The 13,444-nt window shown below is 44.3% G+C and overlaps 1 protein-coding gene across 7 annotated transcripts in view; it reads left to right on the top strand.

Annotated features, from left to right (window-relative positions):
* Positions 1-13,444, top strand: part of ITSN2 (intersectin 2) — a 270,233-nt gene that overhangs the window by 157,636 nt on the left and 99,153 nt on the right. For 6 of the 7 annotated variants that reach the window (XM_040348499.1, XM_040348497.1, XM_040348495.1 and 3 more), the window contains 2 exons: positions 5,279-5,366; positions 7,317-7,465. In XM_040348499.1, coding sequence (XP_040204433.1) covers positions 5,279-5,366; positions 7,317-7,465 — 237 coding nt within the window. Of the gene's footprint in view, positions 1-5,278; positions 5,367-7,316; positions 7,466-13,096; positions 13,178-13,444 lie in introns of all 7 variants that reach the window. The other variant, XM_040348502.1, reaches the window with a different exon arrangement.

The raw sequence follows: 13,444 nt of genomic DNA, 5'->3' as shown, positions 1-13,444 counted from the left end.
TTATCTTCTACTGATCTCTCCAGCAGAGGGTTAAAGATTGTATTCATAATGCTTCTAAGGTCTTCATCCTTTTGTTCTATCAACCCCCTGATTCTAAGATTCTGTCGCCTGTTGCGGTTCTCCTGGTCCTCGATCCTATATGCCGCCGATCTCTGATTTTCAGTCAGAGCCTTTACTTGCTTTTTCAAGGAGTTTATTTCCTGGTCCTGCTCCTCTATTCTCTTTTCTGTCTCTACCACTCTTTCACGAAGCCCTCCAAGGTCTATTCTTACCTTGTTAATTTCTGTCCTTATAATATTTTCCATGACATTTTCCATCCTCAACAGCATTGCGTTCATCTCTGCCTTTGTGGGGGGCTGTGTATCTTGGGCTAGTTCCTCTGCATTATTTTGCTCTTGCTCGCTTTCTAGTGTCGTTTCACCTCTAGAGCTCTCCACACTACCTGTTCCTACATCTTTTTTTTTTTCAGTTTTCTTCTTTTCAGTTTTTTTTGCGAGACCTGGGCTTTTAAGGCTCCCTTCCTGCGTCATATATTGCTGTATGGAGCTATTCCCCGAGTTATTCTTGGTTGGTTTTGTGGTACCGCCCCTCGTTGATCTATTCATTTTATTAGAGGGTCGAATTCTCTTCCCCAGTTTGAAAGTGGAATTTTTTTTTTTTTTTTTTTTTTTTTTTTTTATGTAATTAGCACCCTTTTCGGCCCAGAATTTTCTTCACCTATGGATGCTCCTATCTTCCCTTAACTGCTTCTCATGCCCTGGGAGAATAGATATTTTAATATAGAGAGGGCCACAGGGAGGCGAGAGCCCCGAACTGAAAAGAGGAGGTACAGGGCTGGTCAACACGAGAGAAGATGTTTACTGCTGTGGGCAGAGTTACTTGGACTACCGGCTTTTCTTCTTATTGGGTGAAAACTTTCAGTGTATTTACCGAAGTTTCTCTTGTGTTGCATCCGCCCAGTACGTCCTAATTGTTCCGGCCAACAAGGTAGACACTTTGTGTCAGGAAGGGTCTAAATATTCTTTCCCCTATTCCCCAATCATTGAAACTGGGATTTTACCAGCTTCTCACATTCACGTATGCGTTTTGTACCAGTACAGTCCGGAGAAAATAATATATTTTTTTATTTTTGACCGCTTCAATGCCCAGGCCCTCAAGGTTGTCGTTAGTTTTGTGTTAGGGTCTCCCTAGGTTTCCCTCCTGTTTAACTCCACAGGCCCACCCGGGCTCGTCAGAGCGGTTCAGAAAGGCCAGTACAGGCAGTAGAGACAGGGGCCAGAGCTCATACATAAGTCCCAGGCCAAGCAGGCAGAGCAGATAGTATAGAGATATTGCAACAGGTGGGGAGCTCAATTAGACCAGATATCATTCCCCTCAGATTATCCTTCAATTACTTCACCTTGTCCCAGTATGAGTTATATATTTAATTATGTATTCGATTACGTTTTGTTCTCATAATCCTTTCATATGCAGCAGACACACAATTCAAATCCAATGGTATGATAGTTATTCTCCAATTTTACACCAGAGGGCGCCTTATGATGTACATATGTAGGAACTTCTAGAGAGCAGTATTGTAAAAAACGGGAGGGGGGGTCACAGGGGGGGGTGGGGGACCTGCTCAGACTCGGCTCTACTGAGCGCCTCACCAGTCCCTTTGATTTTCCTCCTGGGCTGCACCCTGGCGACGCATCTCCGATGGACCTCTACACACCCAGCACGACTGCTGACCCCCAGCGCTGAACTCACGGCAGCATCCGATCCTCCGGCGCGTGTCCAGTGGGAGCCCATTCACCGGCGCCTCTCAGGTAAAGACCCCCTGAGTATGCCTGCATCCGAGCAGGGATGAGGCTTCCGCTCGCTCCTCGCAGATCCCAGCCTCTCACGCTGCAAACAGTGGGGCCACGAGCGGTGCTGACGGAGCCTTGGAGCGGCGTGTGTCTCCTGCCGCCATGGAGCCGTCCGGCACCTCCCACCTCACTCACGTCACGTCCTCCGCATCCTCCCCTCCACACAAACGTTTTAAAAAAAAAAAACGTTTGTGTGTTATTGAGCAATGCTTGCCTTATCTGACTACCAAAACAAATATCAATTGCAGGCAGCCTCACTGTGAAAAAATGGCAGATACTTTTTTTTTTTACATAGTCACCTCATGTGCCTCCGCCTGCGCCCCCCCCCCCCCCCAAACAAGAGACAAACTAGCCATTTAACATATTGCTCCTAACAGGCTTTGTACACAACTTAGTACTGCTTACTTTTTAAGTGGAGGACACTGCTAGGTTCCTCATAGGCAGGCAGTGTGATGTGACTCAGTCTCAGCCTCAGTCTGATGCTCCGACACAGCTCCCTGCGCGCTCCGAGTCCTCCCTCGCCTCCGGCCGTGACGTCATGCGGCTCACGCCGCTGGACTAAACCAAGAGACTCCCCCATAGGGGGAGTCCAGACAACAGGAATAGGAGCTAGGAGTGGAGGACAAGGTGGAGCGCGATCAGCAGTCGGCACACAGTTTGTACAGTGCCACTGCCGCTGCTCGCGCTATGTGCAGGTCTGGCGGCCAGCATGTGGGTCTTCAAATATTAATATGAACATTGCCTCCCCCCTCTATTAAAAAATGGTATCACCCAGCTTTATTATCGGCATTTTAACGTTATTTCGGCAGGGACCCAGAAATGCGATTTTCGGCCGATATGTATCGGCTACCGATAATCGGTGCATCCCTAAAAATTATGTATTTTTACTTTCTGCAATAAAACATATCGAATTAACACATTGAAAAAATATATCGATCTTCATAAATGTAGGCCAACATGTAGTTTTTGTAAAAAAAAAAAAAAAAATCCCAATCTGCGTATATTGATTTTGTGCAAAAGTTATACTGTCTACTAACTATGGGATATATCCTGAAATTTGGGATTTTTTTTTATACTAGTAATAGCGGCAATAGTGACTTATAGCAGCATTGCAGGGAAAGAAAATCCATTAGAGTTCTGTCTTATTTGCACACCTGAACTCAGTCAATTTGAGTCTTGTCCATAAACTTTGATAGATATTGGTAGGTGTGATGCTCTGGTGTCCACAAACATTTTGGCTTTGTACTACAGTATTTGCTTCAAAACAATCCTCTTGCAGTTTCAGCCTGGGTGGGAGCCAACGCGATTCCAGCGCCGTTGTCTCATCACATATGGCTACCCATCACAGTTTGCTCCGGATATGACATTCCGCAGAAAATTTGCACTGCACATGCGCACCGCCGCCATATGCGTTCCAACACTTTTACGACAAAACTGCACACTAAAACCACGATGGGTAGCCGAATGTGACGAAACACCTCCATCTTGCTACACTCTGCACTTCTCCACCCTAAGGATACAGTGAGAAGGGGAAAAGCGGACATCTTTGTACACCCCCTGGAGTTTTACATTTTACACTTATTTATTACAGTAAACTGAGGTTATATAGTGAAATACAGTACTTAAAACTCCGTCTGACTGTTTATATGTTGAATTTTAAAAGCAGCGGCAAGCCTGCTGATGTCACAGGTTTGCTAATCTGACAGAAGTCTGCTGCTTTTTAAATTTAACATGTAAACAGTTAGACGGAGTTCCGAGTACTGTATTTCACTATAGAACCTCAGTTTACTGTTATAAGTGTAAAATGTAAAACTCCGGGGGTGTACAAAGATGTCCGCTTGTCCCCTTCTCACTGTATCCATAGGGTGGAGAAGTGCAGTGTGTAGCAAGATGGCGGTGTTTCGTCACATTCGGCTACCCATCGCGATTTTAGTTTGCGGTTTTGTTGTAAAAGTGTTGGAATGCATATGACGGTGTCACGCATGCGCAGTGCAAATTTTTTGCGGAATGTTACCCCCAGAGCAAACTGTGATGGGTAGCCATATGTGAGGAGACACCAGTTCCCACATCTCTCCCATAGGCAGGTCACCCTGCCGCCCTCTGCAAATCGATGTGGGTGTCTATACAAGGTTCAGCCCTGAGCCTCGTTTTGAGATTTGTTGTTTACAAGTTAAAATCAGGGTTTTTTGCTAGAAAATTACTTAGAACCCCCAAACATTATGTATATTTTTTCAGACATCCTAGAGAATAAATGGCGGTCGTTGCAATACTTTGTCACACCGTATTTGCGCAGCGGTCTTACAAGCGCAATTTTTTGGGAAAAAATATTTGTTTTAGTTAAAAAAATAAGAAAACAGTAAAGTTAGGCCAACTTTTTTCTATATTGTGAAAGATAATGTTACACCGAGTAAATTGATACCTAACCTGTCGCGCTTCAAAACTGCGCCTGCTCGTGGAATGGCGACAAACTTTGGCACTTAAAAATCTCCATTGGCGACGTTTAAAATTTTCTACAGGTTACCAGTTTTGAGTTACCGAGGTCGTCTAGTGCTAGCTATATTGCTCTCACTCTTTTTTTTTTTGTAATTCGTTACTTTTATTCCTATTACAAGGAATGTAAACCTAAAATTTACACAAAAATGCAGTAAAAAATGTAATTTGAAGAAATTCCCCTTTAAGAGCATTGGGCAGAAGTGACATTAATGTTGCTTCAGTCACCCAATGCTATGGAGCCGAACGGGGGCCATCTTTCCCTTACTCAGCATCCAGGCAGTGAGGAGAGTGGACACAATCATCTCCCCCGCTACCAACAGCTCTGGTAAGCGGCAGAGGCGACTGGAGCGCGGCGCAAGAGGTGGGGCCCTCTCCCGCCACCAATAAAAGCGATCTTGTGGCGAATCCGCCACAGAGACCACTTTTATCCTAAAGAGAAAAGCACGCCGTTCCTGAAAATACTGGGGTATTGTTATGGCAGCAGCTAGGTGCGGCCATAACAGTATTTAGCATCAAAGTACTGACGTACAGGTACAGCGATTTGCGTGACGTGGTTAATGACACCCCCAGATCGGTTTATGGATCGCAGTGCGAACTGTAAATTTGGACAGGAATCGGATCGCATGGGTGTTCTGCGATTCCAGTGTGGGGGAAAAATAAGGTTCCTGCACCCTTTTTGTGCAAATCCAATTAGAGTTCAGCCATACAACTGTATGGCTGAACTCGCATTGCACAGACATTGCATCACGTCGCAATGCGGGTGCCAATCACATGCCATGTCTGTGTTCACATACGCGTAAAGCAAGCCTCACTGATTTCGAGACTGTACTTTGCAGAGAGCTATCAACTGTTTATTCAGGATCCTCAGAGCTGTTGATGTCATCCATATAATATCATTTATTTTTTCCTGATGGCATCACTTTTTATTATTCCAGGACTATCAGAATAAGTTGAGCATTCTTGCCCCAGAAAAGCAAGCCCTAAATGAGAAGATTATACAGTTGCATATGGGTACTTCACCGGGTGAGTAATTTTCGGCATCTTATTTTTGCTTTTCTCAGGTAACGATAATCCTATCTTTATTAGACTTATACTTTTTAAGAATTTGGATTCATTTTAGTCTTTTACCTGCGTTTGCTATAGATATTGAGATAATCCATGCCATGCCAGTGCTCTTTCTGAGGAGATCATGTAATGCATGCATGTCCAAAGTCCGGACTGGCGGGCCAATCGCGGCCCGCGCTCCGGTTTCAGACGGTCCGCCTGGTCATTTTGACATGTATGTCTTTTGTGGCCCCCAACGGATCGCCGAGCGCCGGGGGCCACAAAAGAAATGCTTGCTGGCTGCCTTGGAGGAGGTGGGACGAGCGCCGTGCATCCAGGAGTATTTCCTGTTTACACGGCAACAGGTAGTCCCGTCTAATGCGCTGCCATTGGACGACTTTTCTGTCCATCACAGGAGGCGGGACTTTCGATTAAAGAGGCAGCCGATAAAACAGGAAATTCTCCTGTATGTTTGTCGGCGCTTGTCCCGCCTCCTCCCTGTCTGCAATGGTGAGTCTGTATTCATGGCAAGGGGGGGAGTGATGTAATCATGGCAAGGAGGGGGTGATGCAATCATGGCAAGGGGGGGGGTGCTGCATTCAGGGCAATGGGGGTGCTGCATTTATGGCACTTGTGAGGCTGTATTGATAGGCATTGACCCTTATTTTGATTTACAGTTACTTTATTTAAAATGTAAGATTTTTTTTTTTTAAAGTGAATGTGCGTATTCTACACCGATGAATACAGTATATCCAAATAACACGTCTGAGCTCATCTCTTCACCACACACAGCCACAAAGGCAAGACAATTCTTGTTGGGCAGTGTATTAGTTGCTCGGATGAACACACTTAGACTGAATTTTAATGGTTCACAGAATGTCGGGCAAAATGGTCGGCCCTCAGGCATGTTCACTTCATCAAATCTGGCCCTCTTTGAAAAAAGTTTGGACGCCCCTGATGTAATGAGTCCCAGCAAAAGCAAAACATTGCAGCTCCCTCCAGCTTTGCCTGAAATGTGCCGCACTCTTATGCACACTCTTGTGTTACAACAAAGACACATTTCATAGGGCAGGACATAGCTGAGGATGTCTGCAATCTGCACAGACTTTGGGGAGAGCAGTGGGGCATTTACATGAGTAGGGGGATGAGAATTCTGGGAGATCTTATCAGGGCATTACTTGATAAGTTCACCTTTACTTTAAAAAAGTGCAGTTAAAATGTTTTTTGTTTGTAATGGACCCAGGGGGTTGGCAACCTGTAGATCATGATCTACCAGTGAAGAATAGAGCGCACTCACGGCCCCCATGTCACTCCTGTACATGTGCACATACACAGCCGTCTGCAGTGTGGATTTGAGAAGCTGTGAGAGGGGAGATGAAGTACACAGAATGCCTCTCTCACACTAGTACAGGTAATCACAGGTCACTCACAGCAAGAAAAAGAAACAGACACCTATTTCTCTGAGTATCTGTTTTTATCTTACTGAAAAAAGATAAGAGGACTGCTCAGAGCTGCATTTAATCTTCGTGGCAAGACTGGGCATAGATGACATGACATGCTATACTCTATAAGGTAGAAGTCTTAATTAAAAATAAAATAAAATTTGGGTTTACATCCATGAACTACCACAGCGCTCAACAGTGCCATGGGTGGTTCATTGAAAACTAAAAGTCGACAGCTGCAAAGGATGTAGGGTCGTTTTTTGATCCACAGAACACTGTGAGTGTAGGACGCGGCAGGGTGTCCTACAGATTTTGAGAGCTAGCAGGAGGGAGGAATTACCCCACCCATGTAAATGGTCAATTTTAAGCAGCAGTGTGCAAGAGGCCTTAAGCTCAGTATGCATCTGCCAGCAGGGTCGGCCAACTGAAAATACCTCAAGTTGCCAAAAAAAAATGTCCACTAATTCCTTTCTTTGATTTGTGACAGATAATTCAAATACTGGTTTGTTTGGCTTTCATAAGAAGACGGCAGAGAAGGACGGCATATGCTTAAGACTGCGGGAGCAGCTGGACGCTCTGGAGAAGGAGACATCCTCTAAACTTAAAGAGATGGACTCCTTTAACAACCAGCTAAAGGTAGGCCCACCACTGACTGTATAGAACCATGCTGGAGTAACAATGGAACCGTTATCAGGAAGCCCCTAAGTAACAATTTCCTCATACCCTCATACCCTCACAGCCACCAAGCAGATTCCGTCTTTCTTTTTAACCGCTTGCCGACCTGCCGCAGTACATATACTGCGACAGGGTGGCTCATACAGGCACAGCGACGTACCCGTACGTTGCTGCCTGTTTTCCGGGTTTTGGCACATTCCCCTTACCTGCCTACTCCCCTGTGATTTTACACAGTGAGAGTTTGTCAGCAGATCCTGACCAATGATTCATGGCCGGGATCTGACAATCAACACAGGGCTCTGTACCAGTGGGAATGGTTACTTTGTTTCTTTTCCCTGCAAAGAAACGAATTGATCTGTAGTAAAAAGCAGCGCATATTACACACAATATACATAGTTGGGCACACAGTTAACCCCTTAATCGCCCTAGATGTTAACCCCTTCCCAGCCATTGTCATTTGTTAAATGACCTTGTATATTAAAACTGATCACTATATTGGTGTCACTGGAGATGTCTGGCAGTTACCGTATTTATCTGGGTAAAGCGCCTCTGGCGTATAGCGCGCACCCAGTTCTAGAAGGGATATTTCCTGAAAAAAGAAAATTACTTAGAGATTAAATGTCCCTCTTCGGGTGTCTTGCCGGCGGCCTTGTCCGGTCCGGCGTCGGTCTTCGGCCCTCGTGGTGTCCTCCCCGCTTCTCCCACGCTGTCTCCGAGCGCTGCCGCCAACATATACCAAGCGCAGTACACTCGGGTACGCTCGGCCTCGCTCGGCTCCTCTCACAGAGCGTGGCCGAGCATAGCCGAGTGTACTGCGCTCGGTATATGTCGGCGGCGGCACTCAGAGACAGGGGATCGGCGTATAACGTGCACCCACGATTTTCACCTGTTTTTAAGGGGAAAAAAGTGCGCGTTATACGCCGATAAATACGGTAATCAGTTCCCACAGTCCCGATAAAAGTCACTGATCGCCGCCATTACTAGAATAAAAAATAATAGAGTATATATACTAGGGTTGTCCCGATACCGATACTAGTATCGGTATCGGGACCGATTCTGAGTATTTGCGGGAGTACTCGTACTCCCGCAAATACCCCCGATACCCAAATAGAATACTGGGGGGAGACGCTGGCTGCATGGGGGGAGACGCTGGCTGCATGGGGGGAGACGCTGGCTGCATGGGGGGAGACGCTGGCTGCATGGGGGGAGACGCTGGCTGCATGGGGGGAGACATGGCTGGATGGGGGGTTACAATGGCTGGATGGGGGGAGACGCTGGATGGGGGGAGACAATGGCTGCATGGGGGGTGACAATGGCTGGATGGGGGGAGACAATGGCTGGATGGGGGGAGACGCTGGATGGGGGGAGACACGGCTGGATGGGGGGTGACAATGGCTGCATATGGGGTGACAATGGCTGGATGGGGGGAGACAATGGCTGCATGGGGGGAGACGCTGGATGGGGGGAGACAATGGCTGCATGGGGGAATACATTGCTGGATGGGGGGTGACAATGGCTGCATGGGGGGTGACAATGGCTGCATGGGGGGTGACAATGGCTGCATGGGGGGAGACAATGGCTGCATGGGGGGAGACAATGGCTGCATATGTGGGGGGACATCGCTGCATTTGGGGACACATTTAAAAAAAATCGGTATCGGTATTCGGTATCGGCGACTACTTGAAAAAAAGTATCGGTACTCGTACTCGGTCCTAAAAAAGTGGTATCGGGACAACCCTAATATATACCATAGTTTGTAGACGTTATAACTTTCACGCAAACCAATTAATATACGCTTGTTAGGATTTTTTTTTTTACCAAAGACATGTAACTGAAATACATTTTGGCCTAAATTTATGAAGAACTTTGCTTGTTTTATTATTTTTTTAAACAAAGTATCAATCAAATAAAACCAGTGTATATAGGTTCAAAAATGATAAAACAGCGCTATGCATAAACATGTAGATAAAAGGTGTTGGAAAGAAAGTCCATAGATCAGTGAATCAAATAAAGTTCAAGGTGCTGTTTGAAATGTTTTTTTCAAGGAATGGTAGTAAACCCTCCACCGATTTCCAATCTCCACCAACTGTGAGACACACTTCCCCTCTGGGGTTTAAACTCACCAGAAGATCAATATAAAATAGCCTTGACACAAATCATCATGATCGGACCTCCAACCTCATTCCAGAAGCAGCAAAGGATTTTAAAACAACTCCAAGCAGGGGTTCATGGAAGAAAACAAATGGCACCAAAATAGTGTAATATTGCTTTAATAGTAAAAAAAAGTAAAATCCCGTATGATAACACACCCCGCTTCCTATCTACGTACAATGTATCTACTTGTAAATGAGCATAAGAATAAAGAGTCAACTTCACCGCTCTCCTCCACACACAGGGGGTCGCGCTTGTGCTGGATGCACGTTGCTGAGAACGCCTGGTCTGATAGGGAAGGTACAGCGGTGGAACGCACTCTTCACAACGCCGTTAGGGCGTGGCTACGACGGCGTATCCAGGAAGTTGTGAAGAGTGCGTTCCACCGCTGTACCTTCCCTATCAGACCAGGCGTTCTCAGCAACGTGCATCCAGCACAAGCGCGACCCCCTGTGTGTGGAGGAGAGCGGTGAAGTTGACTCTTTATTCTTATGCTCATTTACAAGTAGATACATTGTACGTAGATAGGAAGCGGGGTGTGTTATCATACGGGATTTTACTTTATTAAAGCAATATTACACTATTTTGGTGCCATTTGTTTTCTTCCATGAACCCCTGCTTGGAGTTGTTTTAAAATCCTTTGCTGCTTCTGGAATGAGGTTGGAGGTCCGATCATGATGATTTGTGTCAAGGCTATTTTATATTGATCTTCTGGTGAGTTTAAACCCCAGAGGGGAAGTGTGTCTCACAGTTGGTGGAGATTGGAAATTGGTGGAGGGTTTACTACCATTCCTTGAAAAAAACATTTCAAACAGCACCTTGAACTTTATTTGATTCACTGATCTATGGACTTTCTTTCCAACACCTTTTATCTACATGTTTATGCATAGCGCTGTTTTATCATTTTTGAACCTATATACACTGGTTTTATTTGATTGATACTTTGTTTATATTTTTAGATGTTTTATCTATTTTAAATAGCTGCTGCAATATATATATTACTTCTGGTATTTTAACAGAGATTCTATTTCTGTTGAATTTTTTATATATATATTAATTGTAATTTTATTTTATACTTGATCCTATCCTGTACATTCGAGTTGATAGCTTGTCCTTAGCGCCGGGAAGTGCACTGCATAGGTTCCCTTTGAGCAGTTTTCTTTGTGTGCACTCCAATTTTTTATTATTTTTTTATTGATTGTTTTATAGCAGAAATATAAAATATTGCTTTTTTTTTTTTTTTTTTTATTGGATAGGTTTTATAGCAGTAAAAAATATTGCTTTTTTTTAAAAAAAAATTCAGTCTTTTTTTGTTTATAAAAACCGCAGGAGGTGTTTAAATACCACCAAAAGAAAGCGCTATTTGTGGGAAAATTTTATTTAGGTAAAGTGTCGCACGACCACGCAGTTAAAAAAAAAAAAAACGTAGTATTTGTATATCGCAAAATGGCCTGGTCATGAAGAGGGCTAAATCTTCCAGAGGTCAAGTGGTTAATGAATACAGAGTTTCATGAATTTCTTCCTATTTACTGGGTTTATATATGTAGCAGAATTTGCATGCATCAGAAGATCTGCTGCACATTCACAACAAACCCATTTCCTCTATCAGTTAGCATTCACAGATTACTTTTCCTAGGTGGTGAATGCTAACATTGACTGTACATTGCCTGGCCACAGGGTGACTATAGGCAGGAGATGTTTTTTTCTGCATGAGCTAAAATGTAAAAATCAGTCCCTAAAAATGTGTCGGATAGCTGACCAGTATTCTCGTTTGGATGAAAAGAAGCAATGTACAAAAGCTTTATAAAATGTAATCCTTCTGTCTTCACATACATTGATGCAAAATAAATAATTACTTTAAAAAGTTATTCTTGTGTTTAAATTGGACATTTTGGACAGAGCGATGGTTAGAAGTTTTGTTATCTTCATTGCTGTCTGTCTCCCCTCCCTTCCTCCTTCTGTCACTTGGAGGGGAAGTAAAGGGTAGTTTCCCAGAGACAAAAACCTCACAAATAACATTTTAGAAAACAGGGAAGAGTTGAACCTCTCTCGGTGGTTGTAAAAGCATTTTTTTTTTTTTTCACCTTTATGCATTCTCTGCATTAAGGCAAAAAACCTTCTGTGATCAGATCTTCCCCCAGCAACTCCTAAATACTTAACCGAGTCCTATTTCAATCCAGCACTGTGGCCTGAGGGGTGGGCGCAGGGCACACAGCCCAGCTCAGGATCAAGCCCACAGATTTGCTATGGGTGCACTAGGGCGGGAGGAGGAGCAGTTAGCAGCGGCAGAGGACCCCTTGAAAGGAGGTTCGGGGCTACTCTGTGCAAAACCATTACACAGAGCAGGTAAGTATTATAACCACTTTCGGGATTTTATTACTTGCTGTGATTTTGTTACGGTGATTCCCCTCCCTTCCTGTAGTAAAATGGCTTTAACTTGGTGATTTTTAAATGGTCTTGATGCATTGTTGGATGTATTTTTGAAAATAAAAGTGCCTGGCATTGGTTTTACTTGTGGTGTTCCTTCAATGTCCTGTCCAGTTGGTTTCCCAGCCACACTGTTAGGTCTTTGCTCTGCATTACCCAAACCATAGGGTCACTTCTCCACCCCTGTTATACTAGAATCGGTGGGTGGGGATGAACTTCTTTATTTTGCATAAGGCAGAATGGATTATAATGCAAGCTGGGGTCATGGTACAAACCTTTCCAAAATGACTGAGGTAAGCGTAAGCATCACTCACAATTAGGGCTATGTTAGAGACCTAGTTAGTCAGAGAGTGCTACAATTTGTTTCTAACTTAAAGTTGAGCCCTTGCGCCGTCCTACGCGTTTTGTCATTTAGCTACCTTGTGGAGCAGAAGGTTTTGCTCATTTAGGGTAGAGTGACAGTGCCTCCTGATAGTCTACCTCCCAAGCTTCTCCCAAGCTTAGCTTCTCATTACAGGTGGAGAGACTTTGAGGGTTGTTTACTAAAGGCAAATCCACTTTGCACTTAAAAGTGCAGTCACTGTAAATCTGAGGGGTAGATCTGAAATTAGGGGAAGGTCTGCTAATTTTATCATCCAGTCATGTGCAAGCTTAAGCGTTTTTTTATTTTCCTTGTATGTCCCTCTCGGATCTACAGCGACTGCACTTCCAATTGCACTTTGCACTTGTAGTGCAAAGTGGATTTTCCTTTAGTAAATAGCCCTCCCCGTCTTCACTAATTAGTAAGTCACTGACTTGCTAAGAAGAGAAGCCAGAATAATGGTGATTAACCCAGGGTAAGGACCTTTTAAAAAACACGTCGGCAAATGCCGAGGCCATTTTCTATTGTCTTATGAAATAATTCTCAGATTTCTATCACACACAAAGCCCATTGAGTGGTTCACATGGTCCCTGACTGCCCGTATTGATACCCGTATTACACTTAATGGCTTCTCTGTCTGCCTTATCTTGCAGTGTGAGAATATGGATGACTCTGTTCTGCAGTGCCTTTTGTCTCTCTTCAGCTGTCTCAACAATCTCTTCCTCTTACTTAAGGTTAATTCAATTTCTATGTCCTCTTCGCCTGTCTGATCTTTCACTCTCCTGTATATCATTTCTTTCTCTCCATATCCTGTGTGAATGTGAGTTGATACCATTTGGTCTCTGAGATGTGAACACCTCAAGTGTCCATAATTGTTTGTTGCTTAATAATAACTTTTTGAAAATTCTTGCTTATCTCCTTTGGAGAGGGATAAAAGGTAAGTAGATGGCCAATAATATACGTTTTTAGATGGCGCGTGGTGTTCTGTTGCAAAACTGGGC

The sequence above is a fragment of the Rana temporaria genome, chromosome 4, assembly GCF_905171775.1.
Source record: "Rana temporaria chromosome 4, aRanTem1.1, whole genome shotgun sequence".
Classification (NCBI taxonomy): domain Eukaryota; kingdom Metazoa; phylum Chordata; class Amphibia; order Anura; family Ranidae; genus Rana; species Rana temporaria.
Note: the sequence above shows the minus strand (reverse complement) of the source record. Positions and strands in the feature narration are given on the sequence as shown.